Below are 18,686 nucleotides of genomic sequence, written 5' to 3' on the forward strand. Positions count from 1 at the left end.
CTCCTCCTGCTGTCCTTGCTGCTCTTTCCTGTCTCAACCTCATCTTCCAGCACTTTAGTTTCGACTTGTCTTCTGCTTTCTGTTCTGTACCTCCTGTTTCCTCTTTTCGGCCTTCTCTGTTCCTTTCTCCTCTCTGATCGTCTCTCTGGCCTCTCACTGACCTTTTCTTGTTGTCTTTCTCTTTTGTTCCTGCCTCTTTTTTTTTTTTTGTCCCTCAAATGTTTTCATATTCTTTCAGTTCCTCTATTCCGTGCCTTATTTTTCTTTCTCTTCTGTGTGCCTATAGAAGGAGGAGCCTGTAGATGACTGCCCCGAGCCGACAGACCTCAAACTGAAGTCCTCTCCGCCTCCCCTCTTCGTCATCGACACGCACCCGGCCGACGCCGACCAGACAGAGCCCGTGGACTTGTCCCTCAACAAGCCCCGGCCCTCCCTCCCAGTCTCCACCCCCACCATCGCTCCGGCCAATCCGCTGCCGGCTCCTGCCAGCATCGCCACGGGAACGGCCATCCCAGCTGTGCTGTCGCCGGGCTCCATCCTGGCCTCCACGCAGGGCGTGGGCGGTCAACAGATTCTGCACGTCATCCACACCATCCCCTCCGTCAACATGCCCAGCAAAGTGGGCCAGCTGCAGACCATCCCCGTGGTGGTGCAGTCGCTGCCCGTGGTCTACACCACCATGCCCACCGACGGTGTCGCCACCGCCGCTATCACCGTGCCCCTCATAGGAAGCGATGGACGTTCTGAAGGATCAGGTATGGCTTGGGGTCCGCCTTAATCTACCTGTCTCTCTCTTCTCCATCTCACTGGTTTATTTAGTATAGCACACACTGCCTTGGTGTCAGGTAGCTGACAGCATGTGTTCCCTTTGTAGGGAACTGTGGAAGTTCTGGTGGAGGACTAACAAGGCTGAGGACTGTTTAGGGACCTTATTTGAGCTTAACTGAGCTTAACTGAATTTGTTTAGTTACACGTCTAGGGCACATCGGTCAACAGTCTTCAGGCATTTACATACCTAATTATGTCCAGATCTCCTGATCTAGTCGGACAGATCTGTAAAGTGGCCCATCAGGCCAGATTTTTTTGGGTCATAAGCCAGATCAAGCTCGTTCAAACACAGGTGGTGGTGTTAATTAGCTGATGAACTCAGTGTATTGTCTTCTGCAGGACTGGATCTTAAACTAAATTAACAGCACAGCCAGAACCAAACTCAGAGGTGCAAACAGATGTAAATGATTTAAATACACTCTGTCCAAAAGTTTCCAGACACCCTTCTCAATTGAGGTTGAGTGAATTTAACTCCTGTTATGTGCACCTGCTGCTGTCACAATCATTCCATTGTAAACACTTTACGCATTATTCTAAAGCATTGCCCATGGAATGGGACACACTGGAGAATTATAGCTGTAAATGGCTGTAAGGTCACCATGTCCAGTGCCAGGTGCCAGGCTGTGGTTCTCATTGAGTACCGTTATGATTGGTTGAAGTAATCATCCAACATCAGTAGATGACCTCACGAAAGCTATGGTGGCTGAATGCAATCAAATCCTCCTCGCAGCATTGTCTCAGTGTTCCAGAACCTGAGAGAACCTGAAAAAAGAGGCTGTTGCTGCAGGAGAGCATTATTAGTACTAGACTAGTCTTTTAGTGCCTGACTCTGGTGGGGGGTTGTCTCCACCCTCTGGTTCACCACTCCCTCTCTTGCACAGTCACACCCTCCCTCTCGGCCTTTTTTTACAGCTTTGAGCACATCCTTATCACATTATCAGCGCACAAGCACATGTTCACGCACACCAAAGAGAGAGCCAACATACAAAAGCCTGAAACAAAAGCCAGGAGCTTTCACTGACAAAAAGGTGCCTCAGCCAAACCTGCAGAACAGTGTCACATGGACGTGGCAGTGACTCATTTCTTACATTTTTTAAACACTTTTGCCTTTCATATGGTGGATGTGATGTGGGGGGGGGTGCAACTCTTAGAATTGACACCTGTGGTCGACATTACGTCAGAACCTGCAGTGTTTTCGCTGCAGCTGCTGGAAGAAGTAATCAACCAGTTGATGTTGTTTTTTGCACAATTATTCATTAATAATCTTTGGATGTAATACAAGCAATGAAGTTTAATTTTAAATGAATGTAAATTAATAGCCACTAGAGGTGTAATTATGGGTGGGCTATATGGTAAATATTACTATATTATGATATTTAAAGACAATTTCACGATACACAATATTTATCACAATACATGCTATCACAGATTAAATAAATCTTAAATCTTAAAAACTACTATTCCGATACTCTCCAGTACTGAATACGGTGCTTTTTTTAGTTAACATCTGCTGTACCATTGTAATTACACTGTTAATAATGAAACCTGCAGTTGATCAGTGCTCATTAAACCCTAACAATATCATTGATATGCTTAAAAAAGCATAATGTCCATCATGATAGCAAAAGTTATCACGATGATAAATGTAATCGTACACAAAAGTACAGTACGGTGCAACAGTGGAGGCGGCGGGGTTAGAGCAGGAGCTGTTGGGGGTAGCGAACAAGACTACAGGTACCATAGCAATATTCCTAAAGCACTACAGTTCCCACAACACCAGCCGAATCCAGCGGTTCACTGCTTAAGGTTTTCGGGTGGCTTGTGTGTGCTTGTGAAGGTACCGTAGACCCCATTTTTTACTCGTGTACCTTGTATTCTCCATTTGACTGCATGCACCAAACCGTGGCCCTGTACCGTGACCTAGCGTTCCCAGACCCATCCCTTATAGCCACTATTTAGCAGCATTAGCTTGTGTCGCTGAAAATGAATGTAAGCCAGTAGCCACCATTTAGCATTATGTTCGCAAAATGAAGCTTCAGCAGATTGCGAGGTTGAACTCCCTGGTTCTTCATGGGTTCTTTTTTTTAAGAGACTTTAATGGTTCTTAGCCTGGTTAAGAGGTCCTTCACACATTGCTGTTAAACATTTTGTAGATGGTACCACTTTTTAAAGGTTCTATATAGCTTCTGTATATCATCACGAGTTAAGGAAGCCTTTTTCAGTACTATACAGATGAAGGAGTCACCGGGTACATGTGCTGACTCCCACCCCCCACCCCAAGTCTTCAGGCCGAAATGGTTCGCCTGAACTCCGCCTCTGGACTTTTTCTTCGCATTGCCCTTTTGACTTCACAGCTTTCCACTCTGCTCCAGAAGAGGCCAAGAAGGAAACTGATCCAAATGATGACAAAAAATAAGTGAATACTGCAAAGAATGAAAGGAAATGAGCATAAAAACGACTGAATGACACTCGATGCGGAGGGGCTTTAATGGCAAAACATGACTCTGGGCTAATCTTTGGGAAATGGAGAGAATTCCTGCATTTTTTTTTTTACTGTTTAGTTAAAAAAAGACTGGGAGGAGTCTTCTCTGGGCATTACCGAAAAGCTTTGAATTGGGCTGGTCCGAGCTCTGCACCCAGTTCATTAGATCCGAGTGAAATGTAATGGGTATGAGTATGAAGACTAGCATGACAAATTATGTTTTTTGGGTGGGGTTCTCCTTTGGAGTGGCTTGTAAAGAGGATTAGTTTCACTAGCTTTTTGTGTGGAAAAATATGGAGGTGGAGGAGAAAGTGAGCTGTGTGGAATACTGGTGTAGAAATGGCATGCACACACTTGTGCTAACACAAAGAGAGGTCCGGATGTGGGGCATATACAGTTTATGTATTGTGTGTGTGTGTATATATATATATATATATATATATATATATATATATATATATATATATATATATATATATATATATAAAAATTATATATATAATTTTTTTATTTTTTTATTTTGCATTTCTGTTGAATATAATACTGACTATGATCATTTGTGATAAAAAATGTATGATATAGATATATAGATGTTTTTCATGACCGTATGCCCTCAAACTGTATGGACTCTGAACCACTTTAGAAATGTCTGAACATGAGCTTCAGTAGATGTTGTCAGTGTCCCACCCATCTTAAATATTTGGTAATTTTACTACTCATATACATCTTTCATATCTCTCAAACAGCTAGTTTTGGACCGAACTATATTTTTACGACTAGCTATATATGCAAAAATAACTAGAGATGGCAATATTAGTGTTTTTGGTGCTGATACTGATTGGCATGCGTCTTTCAGCTTGATCGGCCAATAGCTAGTACTGATTGAGGGCGGGGCAGGATGCCACATTAACCTTTCCAGGCAAACTTGGTAATGCATTATCGTTCATGGCTTCTGTAATGTTCCTGTACTGTCTCTAAAGATGAAACGTACTTTTTGGAATCAACCACGTTTACATTTACATTTTACGATTCTCACTGCACTGGCCTGTTACTTTCAGTGAGTATCCGGTTAGTGGGGTTAAGAGTCGTTACTGTGCTTCGCTAATGAGTAGTGGTCATTTTACACATTCTAACATATTTGGGTTTTGAGTCTGAATATTTGGGTCTGAAACTGTAAAATAAAAATATTAATACATTAATAAATAATAATAAATGCCAGACTGACTGAGTGGCCAGAGTTCAACACTAGCTTTAATGAGCTGCTGCAGCTGTGCGTTAGCTCTATAGTTTCTCTGTAGCACCTAGTGGTTGAATAAGGAACTGCGGTGCCCTTTGACAGAGAAGCTGTAATCCTTAACTCGCAAACATGATCTGATCGGCTTTGGGGTTGGGCTAAATTAGAGACATATTGGCTGATTTTGGTCTGAAAATAATCTGATATCGAAACATAGCCGATTGAGTGTGTGTGTAGCGAGGAGATGGGATGCTTTGCTTTTGAATAGTGAGAGTTAGCTACCACAAACAATGGACTGTACCCATCCCCCTTTCGTCCGAGAGAAGATAAACTTTGAACAGCGAGGAGCTGCCTCTGCTCTTCTTGCCCCCCCCTCCTTCCTACCTCCCTCCTCCCTCCTCCCTCCAGGGGGTTAAAGGTTGCCCCTAAAGAGAGCTCAGCCCACATCCTGACCGGCCACACCTAGTTTTAATTGGAAGCTTTGAGGCTGATTGAACAGTTTCTCCCTCTCATGGACGTGCTGGAGGAGCAGTGTGCATTCCACGGCCACACCTAGTTTTAACGAGAGCTTCTCACCAGTTGGGCTGAATGGGAGAAAAGAAGGGGTCCGGTCATGTTCTGGAGGCGATGTTGTGTGACTTGCTGTGTTTTGGTTTAAGGGGTCATTTCAAGTGCCTTCTCTGGACACCCAGCTCAGAGACCAACGCACCTAGCCTTGAAGTGTCGGCCATTCAAGACATTTTTTTTTTCTTCTGTTGGATAAAATATGCATTCTTTTTCATCTTTTGTTTTCCTTTCTCTCTCTCTGTTTTCTGCGTATTCAGTGCGAATCAAGCCTGGCTCGACCTCTCCAGTAGAGTACCAGAGTGACAGCGATGCGGAGAGCGGCACAGAGTCCGGATCAGCCACCTTCAGGACACAGGGCATCGACAACAGGTGAGTGTGTGTGCCTGGATGTAGGTGTGTGATCTCAATTAGGACAGTCTCTATAGGCCTGTAATTGTGTTTTATGTGTGTGTGTCAAGTCCCACTAGAATGGCATGACCGCATCACTGCTATGGACACTTATATAACCCCCCCAGCATGCTGGAGCACCACCACTGCTCTGCTCTTCTGGGTGCATGTACTTTGTGTGTGTGTGTGTGTGTGTGTTGCTGGGCAGGGTTCTCTCTCCAAACTGGGTGTAAACAAGGTTATGTAACACGGTTTGCCGTCACACCTCCTTATAAGTGCTCTGAAAGAGGGAGTAATAGGGGGAAAGAGAGAGAAAGAAGGAGAAAAGTGGGGGTGGAGGAGAAAAAGACAGGATGCTGGACTGAAATCTTTACTTTTGCCAGCATGCTGAAGTGTGTGTGGATAGAACGGGAGAGCGACGAGCAGATAGAGACTGAGGAAGAGGGAGAGAGAGAGTGGGGGAGAGTTAGGGAAAAGGGAGTGAACTGGTTGGCAGGCAGGGAGGGGTGAGGCAAGGCCATGAGGAGAGAGAGAGGGAAAGAGAGAGGAAGGAAAGGAGGGGAGCAAGAGACGAGCTGAAAAAATCGAGGGGGAGGGGTACTTGGGGTGGGAAAGGGGAGAGTGTAGAGAAAGAGGGAGAGAGAGAGAGATCAGCATTGGACTGGAAGCACTCCAGCTGTATGGAATTTCAACTTTCACACTCATTAGCCCCCTCTGGTGGTGGTCTTCCAGGCCAGAGCATATGGATACCCAAGTGCCTAATATCCCTTTACTGTAATAATGAACATTTACAGTTGCGTACTGTAAAATCTGATTTCGTTCAGCCTTGTGCGTGACAGCTATACTGGGTTTTGGCAGATTCTTAAAACTTTAAGGTCGTGTTTTATTTTACCACTAGCTGTATTACACTCTCAGGCAATGTCTGAAGAATTGGTGGGCAGCCAATTGTGCCAGAAGTGGTCCTGTGATCAGAATGTGACTATTGATGAAGGGCTAGAGCAGCACAACAGAGCTGCTAATAAAAAGAATCCTAACCAGCAAAAGAAAGCAGTTAGTTGGTTGGTTAGCAGTTGCACTAGATGGGGAAATTGAGACGAGGGCTAGAGACTTGTAATAGATGTAATCGGTGTGCCTCGTTTGCCGTAGTCGAGTTGGTGGGCATTGCTTTATACTGGAAATGTTGTTCTTGTACCTTTTTAGTTAAGTTTTTAAGAAGGCATAAGAGCACTGAATTTGATTAGATGTTGTTGGGAATGGGTAATACAACAAAAATATGACATCACAGCCTCACAGTACTTAAAGACTTATTACAGCACCCGAATAGGTGAGTTGGAATAGAAGAGTTGTTCCTGGAGGTGTCGCATTTTAAAATACCATCAAAATACATAAATTGTTATTTAAACTTGTACGCAGATGACGTAAGCATATCTTTACAAGAATACACTGATGTCTCACACTGATGCCACATGTTTAAGCCACAGCGCTAGCATAATCACTTTATAGCTTCTTCTTAGCGCTTCTAGAAGAATTGGACTAATTTCACTAATTATTATTTCAATATTTTTATTTGATCAGTTTTTAGTAATTATTCCTAATGGATATTGCTGCTGTTCTGCCTGATAGCTGATAGTGGCCTCATCTAGGGCTAGCCTCTTGTATCCTGTGCTTTCACTTCTTTAACTCAGAGGCCTGGTTTGTGTCTTTTCTGAGATCCTGCAGAGGATGTGGTTATGTGCTGCTCTCCGGTGTTACTAATAAACAGTCATGGCAAAGATTGTCTCTGGCGCTGCCATCTTGAACTAGAGCTAGAATATGAGCTGTGTTTATGTGCACTTTGGGGGCGTAAATATCGATGAGTCAAGACTGTCAGTTTTGAGCTTTTGGAATTGGCCGGTTTCACAGGCTTATATGGGATTTGCATTTGAATGCAGACCCAGCCGTGTTTGAGGCTCATGGTATGTCACTTACTGAAAAATTGAGTTCTCCATTCTAGGGCCCCTTTAAATTAAGTTCAGACTTTCTGGAGCTCAGTTGACTCGTCCCACCATTTAGGCTATTACTTTGTATCGTTAAGATCTTGCATACTTACTGCAGTACTGTGTAATCACCCGTGTTTTTAAGTGCACAAATAAAAGCGGTTGACTGATGGCACAGAAGAGAGCAGACTCTGAGTATTTGTGCTGGAGTGGACAGAAATTAATTTATTCCCACCAGTGCCCATTACATGATTGGATCAATCGGGGAGCATGAGGTAATAGAGAGTGCTGCGGACGATGCAGACAAACACTGAGAAGGTGTCTGGAAAGTTTCACTGCAACATGCGCCGTAGGCTTCTTTTAACCCCTTGAACCTCAGCACCATTGCATATTATTCAGTTTCTAGTATTTATTAGTAGTAATACAAGTAGTAATTCTCAGTACACAGTTTCATACTATTCAGTTACTAATTCAGTACTTACTGTGTACTTAGTACATACGACTTATTCAATTATTAGTAGTTATTATACAAATAGTAAAAATTTTCATCTCTATTATTTATTCAATTAAAACTAAGAATTTAGTTCCTACTAATTACTCAATACCTGCTAATTATTCAATAAGTATCAATAACTATAAATGATTCAATAACTAAGTATTCAATAACTATTCATTATTCAATAACTACGTAATCAGTACTTGCTAATTATTAATTATTATTGTTATTATTGAATGAATTCATTATTTTTATTAAAGCTCAGAGGCATGACTCTTTGACAAGACAGGTCAAAACTGTCCTGAACATAAAACAGGTCCAGTAGACTTCCAGTAACCACCAAAACCACCTCTAATATTTCATCTTATGGTTGATGTGAGTGGATGAATGCTCTAGATCCAGTATCCATGCACGTTCAGCCCTGTAGTCAAATCATTTACTTTTTGGCTCTTTCCATAAAATTCATTCAGTCATTCATTCCAAAATCAAAGTTGGTGTTTGGGATGGATTTTATTCATGTGTGTAAGGTACAGTGTTTCAAGCTGGAAAGTCCAACCTAACATCTGTTCTCCTCTTCTCTTTAGTTTAAACACAGACGTCGACATCCAAGCAGACCCTGACTCCCCGGACATGAAGAGACGGCGCGTGCACATGTGTGATTATGACGGCTGCAACAAAGTGTACACAAAGAGCTCCCATCTAAAAGCCCATCGTAGGATACACACAGGTTTGTGACTCGTAGTTCCTTTTTAAGAGAATAAAAAAAACTCCCCAAGTGTGGATATCAGTAAAAAAGAGCTAAAACAAAACAAAATGAGAGAGTTAAGAGGAGCTATCTGACAACCAGGGCTGCCACGAGCCAATGAGGTGAGGAAAGGCTTATCGTATACTTAAAGCCCCGGTGAACCGTAATCCGTGATTTCTTTCTAATTAGGTTAAGCCTGCTCTTGTGGGCCCACAAGGTACATGTGCAAGGCATGCCTTGTTAATAACCTTTACGACAGTCTGCGATCTGTAGCCAGTGTATTTCACCATAATTGGCCTCTTTAAATGTGAATTGGGTGGTTCTTATGTTATGTAAAGCTTACATAAGCTGTACCTTCACCAAGCACAAGGCTGATGTTACGTGTCCAGGCAAAACAGCTTTAGCAAAACTACTGCGTTCCTCTTCGTCTCTCGCTCTGGGAAGTGAAGGCTAGAAAGTGAAAGCTAACCTTCCAAGCATAACCCCTTCACCCAGTTCCCCCTTCTCATGGCGTCGTGCCTAGTTCTACAGACTGAAAGTGCAGGGTAAAGAAATGTTAAGCAGATGTGCTTGTTACAATATCAGACAGTTGTCAGATAGAGAGAAGGCCTGGCTAAGACACTTTTCAAAAATCAGCTCACTGATCAGACCTGAGACTAGAAGATATTAGGACAGATCTACAAAGGGTTCTTTAAACAATACCATAAGGTTTTTGTTTCCATAAAGAACCATTTTGCAAAACCAGTATGCAAAAGTTCTTTACTCACATCTTATAGTTCTCCTATGGCATTGCTCAAACAGCCCAAAAGAGTTAAAGAACCAGTGTAGTTAGCAATTAGCGTCTCTTTAGGTGTTTCCTGTGTGCTCTCTGCTAAGCTGATGAAAGACCTCAGTGCACTGCCTCTGCCCCTCGCTGATGCCGATTTTTGTCCTCCGCAGGAGAGAAGCCCTACCAGTGCACGTGGGAGGGCTGCACTTGGCGCTTCGCTCGCTCAGATGAGCTCACACGGCACTTCCGCAAGCACACGGGCATCAAGCCCTTCCGCTGCACCGACTGTGACCGAAGCTTCTCTCGCTCGGACCACCTGGCCCTTCACCGGCGGCGCCACGTCATGATGTGAGCTCGGGCTCGGCCTACTGCTCCACTCTTAGCCTCGCCTCCCTCCCCTCCCACTCCTCAGGAGACGCGCCACCCCTGAGAGGGACTGAACTGTGAAGCTGTCCCTCCTTTTCCTCTGATCTGGATAACGAACGTACTTGTCGAAAGTGGCGCCGGGGCGGCTCTAAAGGCTTTCGGGCCGCTCTCCCTCATCAGTACACGCCCGCGGCCGCCTGCTCGCTCTTTCAAGAAGCCACAGCCCACCCCGTCCACCCCTCACTCTTCTGCCCAGGTTCCTCCTCCGTCTTGACGCTCGCTTCGATGCCCATCGCTACAGGGACTACAGGGAAATGCACTGCTGTTAACTGAGACTGAAGGGAGAGGCGGGGGTGAAGGCCTCCCCTGACCCCAGAGATGGTGAAGCACCATCCCCGTACAGAGCAGAACCAGAGAGCGGAGCGGAAAGGAGGAGTTTTTCTCAATTGATTCGGATTGTTTTGAAGGGGGGCAGAGATGAGTCTTGAAGCTGTGTTCTTGTCACTTGATTTGTACCTTTTTACTTGTCCTTTACATTGGTCATTGGTATGCATGAGGTAGCCTCTGTGTGTAGTGGTGGATGTATGTATTTCTGAGTGGCTGAAAGTTTGTGAAGAGGTTTTTTTTGTTTTTGTTTTTAAAGATAGTTCAAGATATGTCCCGCCCCTGTGTTTTTGCTGTCATTAAATGAACAAATGTGTAGGGGGTGTTTGCTGTTCTGTCTTTATCAACCACCTACCCCGAAACCGCCTGCGAGGTAGAGACAGGGAGCTAAACAACAAGACTGTGAATTTTTTATAGAATTCCGTTTTTTTTCCTTCTTCTTCTTCTTCATAGTATCAATTGCAACTGTAGCCTGGCTAATAAGCCATACTGTTCTGCTGTAGCAGCCCGCTACAAACAGTCCAAACAGTTGAGGAGGCGCAGTTAAAGAAGGGCCTGGGACTTTCCGATGATTGGATAGTGTAGTTTTGATTGAACCTTTGTATTTGCCCCCGTAGTCCAGTTGGCTTTTGGTCGTTTAGTGTACTATGTTGATTTTCTGAGACGGATCGAAGTCTCTTCCCATGCAAATAAGCAAATTATGTATTGTGGAGGCTCAGTGAGCTTGAAATGCTGGGTTGGCATCACTGAGCATCTCCCACAAATGTAGAAATTATTTAAAATTATATGTACGGCATGATAACAGTATTTTTTCCCCCATTTTTGTTCCTTACAATTCTACCATCTAATGGAATTAACCTAATTTAATGGATGTATTTTGTCTAACCTCCAGATGTTTCCAAGAGGCTGTGAAACGATGTTCAGTTACAAATATGATGCTCACAGGGAACGGGGGAGCTCAATAAGTCTGTGTGTATATGTGTGTGTGTGTGTGTGTGTGTGTGCGTGTGTGTTTTTAACAAAGACATAATCAGAGTTTTAATAGTAGAGAGTGTGTGTTGTAGGCACATATTGTTACTTCTAGCCCGTCAGAGCCTTAATTGAAGTGAACACGCAACCCGGCTTTGCGCGTCTGGTTTTCGGAGTTCCTCAGGGTTCTAGGTTGGGACCCCCCCTAGTGAAGTGAGGCACCCTTAAAACCCATATTTGCACCTAGCTCAAGAATAATTATGTCTTAAATTGAACAGTTTTAGCTCCTGCCCTGAGTTCACTTGATTATGCAAAACTACTCTAACCTTATACCACCCCCCCACACACAACCCTCTACCAACCCGCTAATCCCCCCACCCCCACCCCCGCTCAATTACCAGCCATGCTGTTCTCTGACGGGGTGGGGGGTGGTAAACCGGTGAAATTGTTGAGTACAGTCCGATGATTCTGATTGAGACAGTTGAGAGAGGGCAGATTCTTTTTTTATTTTTCCCTTTTTTTATTTGTATTTTTTAAATATACCTTGACTGTACCCTCCCTCCCCACCTCATGCTAGCACTCATAGCCATGGTCATGATTTCAGCCGCTAGCAGTTTATGAAGAGTGTGTTATGCCTTTTTTTTCTCTTCCTTTTTTTTTTTTCTCCCTCCGAAGCTATAAAACGACGCTTGTTTCGATTCCAGCCTTCAAGAGTTGACTGCATGTCTGCAAAAACGTGGCACGATCTTTGGTCCAGAGAGCAAAGCAATCTTCAGACTTTCTATCATTCTCTTGCTTCAACTCGAAAAATGTTACTAAGCACATCTTTGTAGAAAAGTATATGCATTTGATTGCGATCCTTTCTTTTTTAAACTGTTCATAGGCATACAGACAATTATGACAAATGAAAGAATAAATGTACATACTGTATATAATCAAAGTTCTGAATAAACGTAACGGGTGGATTTCTATTTTTAACACTGACTAGACAATGTGAAATATTCCTTTCTTTTCCCTTGGTTGGTTCTATGACTTGTTCTCTTTTCTTTTCTTTTCTTTCCTTTTTTTTTTTTTTTTTGGGAAATCTCCTAAGTTCCTAATGTGTTGTACTCCTGTGTTGCATGGAGAGTCCGTTTTTTTTTTTTTGTTTGTTTTTTTGTGAAGTTGGTGAGCATGTCGGTGTGTTGGTGCCCTGACAAACGTGGCCTGTAAGCACTGAAAATCCATGACCTCTGCAGTACGGCGCGTGAGACTAAAGCCTTTTCCATGCACGTACTTCATATATGCGTTCTCTGGATGCATACAGTAATCAGATACACATTATGAATGATTGATTGATTGATTGATTGATTGATTAATCGAATCCCTTGACTCAAAGCTGCGAATGAGAACGCTTTGGCATTATGTCACTTTGGTGCCGCAGAAATGCCGTCAGAAGCCTCGAGTACGCTCTTCAAAACTGCCACAAATGGTGCTTAGGAACAGCCACTTTTGGTTCCAAGAAGAACCATGTTTGTAATGATGCAAGATGCGAGTATGAAGAACCTTTATCAATAATAATAATAAAAATAATTAGCAAAGAACTTTTACGTCTACAGCACGGCCCTTTTTGGATCCATAAGTGGTATCGCTCAGAAAACAACGTATGTGGCATCTTTAATGTTGAGAGTGTATAAAGCCTTGCTGGTTCTCAATTGAAGGTAAATTGATTGATTAACACCACAAATTCCCTTTCACTTACCGCAGTGTAAAGCGTTACGTCCCGCAGACTGAAATATGCCGACATCCCTATCTTTCCAAGCATGTTTACTCATTTTACACTTTTGACTGATTTGTTAAACAGAAAGTCTAATGTTGAGCTAAAAAAGATATATATATATATATATATAGATATATGGGGGTTTGTGTGAGTGTATGTGCGCTTCTCATAAATCAAAGTCATCTTTTAAACAAACAAACAAAAAAAAATCCTAGGTATTTTATATTGAATGCAGTAACTTATGGGCCAGTACTATATTACTCAGTGCAATGCAGTTATCATTATAATAATACAAGTAATTAATGTTATTTCTTTTGTATGTGTACAGAACAAATGTGTAAAGATCAGTGAGGCAAACACAAGCTTTTTGATACTGTGAGAAATGGTGTTAAAAGTCAGTTTCCCCTGTACAGTTGTGATTACCCACTCCTTTTATAGAATAAAATGTTTTTGGTGCAGATGGTTTTGGTGGCGTCGCTTCATTTCTACTGTAGGTTCCGAACCCGGTTGTAAAGAACCATCAAGACATCCCAGCTAACATGTCCATGTAAGGCCTGTATATCTAGTATGTCATTTTTACCATTGGAGAAACCAGGCCTTACAAACCTCACATAGTCTCGCTGTATGTGGGGGCAAAATAGCCCATCTAAGAACCAGAACGTTTTGTCCTTGGGGGTTCCGCGCTGGTTCTGCATATGGATGCCCACCTGGGGTTAGTGATGGGAGGTGACAGGAGGGGTTAAACTTGGGCCCCATCTGGGTTGTGGTCCAACTGGATTCCAGTAAAAATGTATGTGCAGACCAACTCTGAGCCCATGCCCAACTGGAACCCACCTAGCCCACCCATGTGAGCCCGTCATGAACATGGTTGGCTGGGATTGTTTGGTAAGATCTTCCAGGGTCATTCAGGATCATTGGAACCCTTGGTATCTTTTGACCATTAGAAAAGAAAATTAATCAGTGATGAAGGTCTTCTGTGCTCTGACATGAAAACAGTGCTGCTCCTTCTCTCATAAGGCTGATCTGAGACCATTCGTAGATGCAAAATCTCTTCAGATCCTTAAGTAGTGGTTGGACTCTTCCAATAAGGTTGTTTTAGGGCTTGTGGTGGCCACTGCTAAAGCTTGCTCTGGGTCGCTGTCCTCCTGGAAGATCTAACCCAGTCTTCACATGCTAAATGATCGAACTTCTCCTGGTATTTGAGCTGAGTTGACGATTATGCCATTCTAAGAGGATTCTTAAGACCTTAAGTTTTATTTCACAGTGACTTTCTTTATGACCTCAATTCTTTTTCACCAAATCCACTACTACCTCCAATCCAGGGATGTTCAGAAACCAGCAGTTACCTAGATTTAGTGATTTGAGGACTCCAGAAGGTTCATTCTGTCTTCTTTCTTCTGCAAGTGGTAAATGTGTAGCATTGGAGAAACCTGGCCTTACAAACGTCCCATTCTTTCACTGTATGTGAGGGCAAAATACACTTACATCCTATCCCAGGCAATCGTCCCCTTGCTATTGCTTTATCTGGCTAGCTAAGTGTGTAGGCAACTGCTCCAGCATCTAAAGTTACCCCTTTCAATAGCAACAGTTTCACATTTGAGAGAAACATTCCAAGACCTGTACTTTTATACCTTTTATGCTTTTGGAGGAAGAGCATACACAGTGCAATCATCTGCCGAGGTTTGTCACTGCATTCCACCATGTTCTTTCTTTCTTTCTAAGGACTCAGACAGGGGTGGAGTGAAGGGACGTTGGGGAGTGTCTGTAACAAGACTAACAGGAGCTCCCTGTAAACACAAAGTTTCCATTCCGGACCTCAGCTCTGCCAAACAGCTTTCTCTGGTATGATCCATGAAGTAGAGAACTGTATTGCAGTCCTGCTGAGTTAACCGTGGAAGTATAAGGCCAGCTGTATATTGAGGGTTCATATAAAAAAATAAAGGTTTTCACATTTAACCCTCTAACAGTTACACTAAGAAATACATTTGATCCTCATTAAGCAACTTTTCCATTTGTTTACTAAAGATAAACCCATTCAGGAAGCAGATATGCAAGTCAACCAGCCGGTTGAGTTGGCCAGTTAGGGTAATTCTACACTGAGACATTATTGTGGTTTTCACAGCATTACTACTGTAGGTTTTACTGTAGGTTACCGTAGACCTGTAAAGCACCATGGTCAAAATTCAGTGGCGGATGAATTCTGCTGTAAACATATTTATCCTGTAAATCTCAATACCTTAATTTTGTTCTCAGCAGTTTGACCAAGTCTAGTTTTTTCATTATCACGCAGACAGACGGACGTCTTTATGTCCCTTATAACTGTAAGTTGGGCCATCTGTAGTGAAACATACTCAGAGAAAGGCAGAAACCCAGGCCTTTAGATAAACAGACATCTGCTAGCGTCTGTTACCTCAGCCTGCTAACGTTACTAGCCAAGCTGATGAACAGTCAGTCGGTGTAGGAGTAACATCACTGAATAAAATGTGTGAAAATTTAATTTAGCACAGTTCTGGATAGTTTCATTTCACACTGAGGTGAGTTTATCGATATGGGGAAACTGAGCTTGGGCACATGGCACATGGCACATGGCAGGAGTACTCCTGAACAACTAAGGGGGCATGTCCAGTTCACCTAGCATGTGTTTTTGGAAGTTGGAGGAGGAACCCCACATGGACACCAAATTTGTCACACACAGAGATCAGTAATTATCGAACCTGCAACCTCAGACACACACATAAGTATTAATGTATGTATTAATATATCAATAAAAATACAATGAATTGAAATGTTTTGAGATACATATCTAGAAATAGGAACTGTAATTAAGTAAAAAGTGTTGTAATACTAGGGTAAAGTAAAAACAGCAATATTTCAGTACAGTTAGTGTGGCTGTCCCTCATTACTTTTTTTTGTGGGGGGTTCTGCTTATTATCTAAATAGTAGAGCTGGACATTTTAGATGTTAAGCTATATTTACAGCAATTGTTTTATATTCATTTAAAAGATTTAATAAAAATAGTAAAAATAAATACAAATAAAAAGATATGATAAGATAATCCTTTATTAGTCCCACAGTGGGGAAATTCACAGTGTAACAGCAGCAAAGGGATAGCAAGACATTCAGATGTAAAAACGTAGATAAATTACCAATATATACACAGTATAAATAAAAGAAGTCATAAGCTCTGAGGAAAAACTATATTATCATATTATTACAGATTATTTACAGATGACAGATGACAAATTGTCATATATATATATATATATATATATATATATATATATATATATATATATATATATCTGCGGGTGGGTTTTTTAGGTAGCTTTATTGAGTAGAACATGAAGTCAACAGTTAACCGACTATTTTTTCCTGCTTTATGCACTTCACTGTAGTGACCACAAGAGGGAGCAGTGTGTTTACTTGTGTAACAAGAGTCATGGTAAGAGGGTAAGAGCAAAACTGTCAGACTGGACACTCAAGCTTAAGCTTCACTCCACTTTATGGCTTTGCTACTCACAGTGTTCTTGCATGTTGTTTATGAATATTTCCCTTATGTTGTATCTGTCACGACTTATCACTCTTCCTGAACCGACCTGTAGCACCCTGAGCGCTGAAAAAGTGGTTCATGTATGGCTTAATTATGGTTAAAGGTGACCTGTGCTGAATTCATTTTCACTGTAGTGGACGTCTCTCTGCACAGATGTACCACGAGACAAGCTTTTACTAATGAGGAGAACACGATAAACATGGGTAAATATGAACAGAAGACTCTTAGATTAGAGGGAGACGTCATTGTTGGTTGCTAGAGTTTCATTACCCCAAGAACCCAACAAAAAGGGGCCAAACACAGCCTTTACAGCATTTACTGCCTGACTGTAGGAGAATGATTAACATGTGTTATGGCTCCTGAAGAATGTAAGTAGAAGTGGAAGATGAAAATAGTTGTTGTTCATCATGCAGTCAGAAGAATTCTTTGGTAAAAGCATGACTCTTGTTACATCTATGAATAGTAAAGAAGACCAAACTGAAACTGAATGCAGCACAAGTTCCCTTTAACTATAATTGTTTGGGCCTTTAGCTATTTATTCACATAGTTCAGTGATCCACTGGACTAAAACATCATATGCAAAAAAACAGTAGTTATGAATGGGTAGGATACACAGGATTTGGGAGTGAATCACCCATAACATGAAAACCTCATGCCTAATATTGTGTAGACCCTTCTCATGCTGCTAAAGCAGCCCTGACCTGTTGAGGCATGGACTCCGCAGGACCTCTGAAGGCATCCTTTAGTATCAGGTACCAGAATGTTAGCAGCAGATCCTTTATCCATGCTGTAAGTTGTGAGGTGAGGCCTCCATAGATTACATCAGTGAGCCTTGGACACCATGGCCCTATCGCTGGTTCACAGATTGCCCTTCCTTGGTATGTACCGACTGACTGCATACAGGGAACACCCCAACAGGCCAGTTATTTGGAAATGTTCTGACCCAGTAGTCTAGTCTTCACAATTTGGCTCATGTCAAAGTGTCCAAATTCTTATGCTCAACCTTTTTTCCTGCTTTAACAACACATCACCTTCAAGGACTGACTGTTCACTTGCTGCCCAATATATCAAATTAAATTCACTGTAATCAAATAACCAGTTGTTCACTTCACTTCAGTGGTTTTAGTGTTACGGCTGATCAGAGCATATTCTGCAGTACTGCACATAAGTCTTCTGTGAATTCCAGGCATTGTATGGATTAGTTCAGGTGAAGGCCCTGACTGTTCCTATAGAGACACAGCTGGAAGCATAGATTGCAGGTTCAAACTTTGTCAGCAACACTGGCTACACTACCTGGACGTGGCAGAACTGGGAAGTTATCACCAGCTGCCACCAGGTTCTAGAGGAGGCAAGAGGTCAAAAACCCTTGAGTGACTGCAAAAGACCTGCAGCAAGATTTGGTGGCAGCAGACATTCTAAGTCTACCCTTACTAACCCAAAAGCACAAGAACAGTCTGCACCAATCTGCTTAAAACCATAGAAATCCACCGAAATCCTGTTCTGTGGAGAGATGAAACACAACTGGAACTTTTATTTGGGCCTATGGGTCAGCGGTATGACTGGAGGAGGAAGAATGAATGGAAGCATGCACCGAAAAGAACACCCTGCCTACAGTGAGGCATGGTGGTGGCTCGCTAATGCTCTGGGGCAGCTTTGCTTCCTGTGGCTCTGGAAACCTGCAGAGTATGGAAGGGCAAGATAGATTCAGTGAAGTATCAGGAAATCCTAAGAATAAACGTCATGCCTTCTATGAGGAAGCCGAAGTTTTTGCGTCATTGGAACTTCCAACAGGACAATGATCCCAAGCATACTTAGCTTCGATTCAGAAGAAGTGTTGGAGGATTCTGGAGTGGTCGTCACAGTCGCTTGACTTGACATCGATCTAGAAATCCTTGGTGGGATTCAAAGCCAAACTGGAGGCCATTGACCATATGAGGAACGGACTAAGATTCTTTAGGAATGCTGCCAGAAGCTAGTGTCACGTTCGCAGGAGGTCGTAATAGCAAAAGGCGCTCTAATAAGTACTGAAAAGCACTTGTTCTAGTAGTTGTGCTGAGCTTTTCGGATTGTCCTTCCTTGTTGCTAATAAGCCTAACGTGCAATGGAGGTTGATTCAATTCAACTGCAACTGTACAACTGAACAACTGTCCTAAATCTGTAGGTGCCTTTTTATC

The 18,686-nt window shown here is 42.5% G+C and overlaps 1 protein-coding gene across 2 annotated transcripts in view; it reads left to right on the forward strand.

The window, feature by feature from the left end:
* The window catches only part of klf8 (Kruppel like factor 8), a 41,616-nt gene extending 28,196 nt beyond the window's left edge, over positions 1-13,420 (forward strand). For both annotated transcript variants that reach the window (XM_072662267.1, XM_072662268.1), the window contains exons 3-6: positions 287-755; positions 5,369-5,480; positions 8,555-8,697; positions 9,655-13,420. In XM_072662267.1, coding sequence (XP_072518368.1) covers positions 287-755; positions 5,369-5,480; positions 8,555-8,697; positions 9,655-9,836 — 906 coding nt within the window. In that variant the 3' untranslated portion in view covers positions 9,837-13,420. The remainder of the gene's footprint in view (positions 1-286; positions 756-5,368; positions 5,481-8,554; positions 8,698-9,654) is intronic.
* Positions 13,421-18,686: the final 5,266 nt, after the last annotated feature.

The sequence above is a fragment of the Salminus brasiliensis genome, chromosome 18 (genome assembly GCF_030463535.1).
Source record: "Salminus brasiliensis chromosome 18, fSalBra1.hap2, whole genome shotgun sequence".
NCBI classification, from domain to species: Eukaryota; Metazoa; Chordata; class Actinopteri; order Characiformes; family Bryconidae; genus Salminus; species Salminus brasiliensis.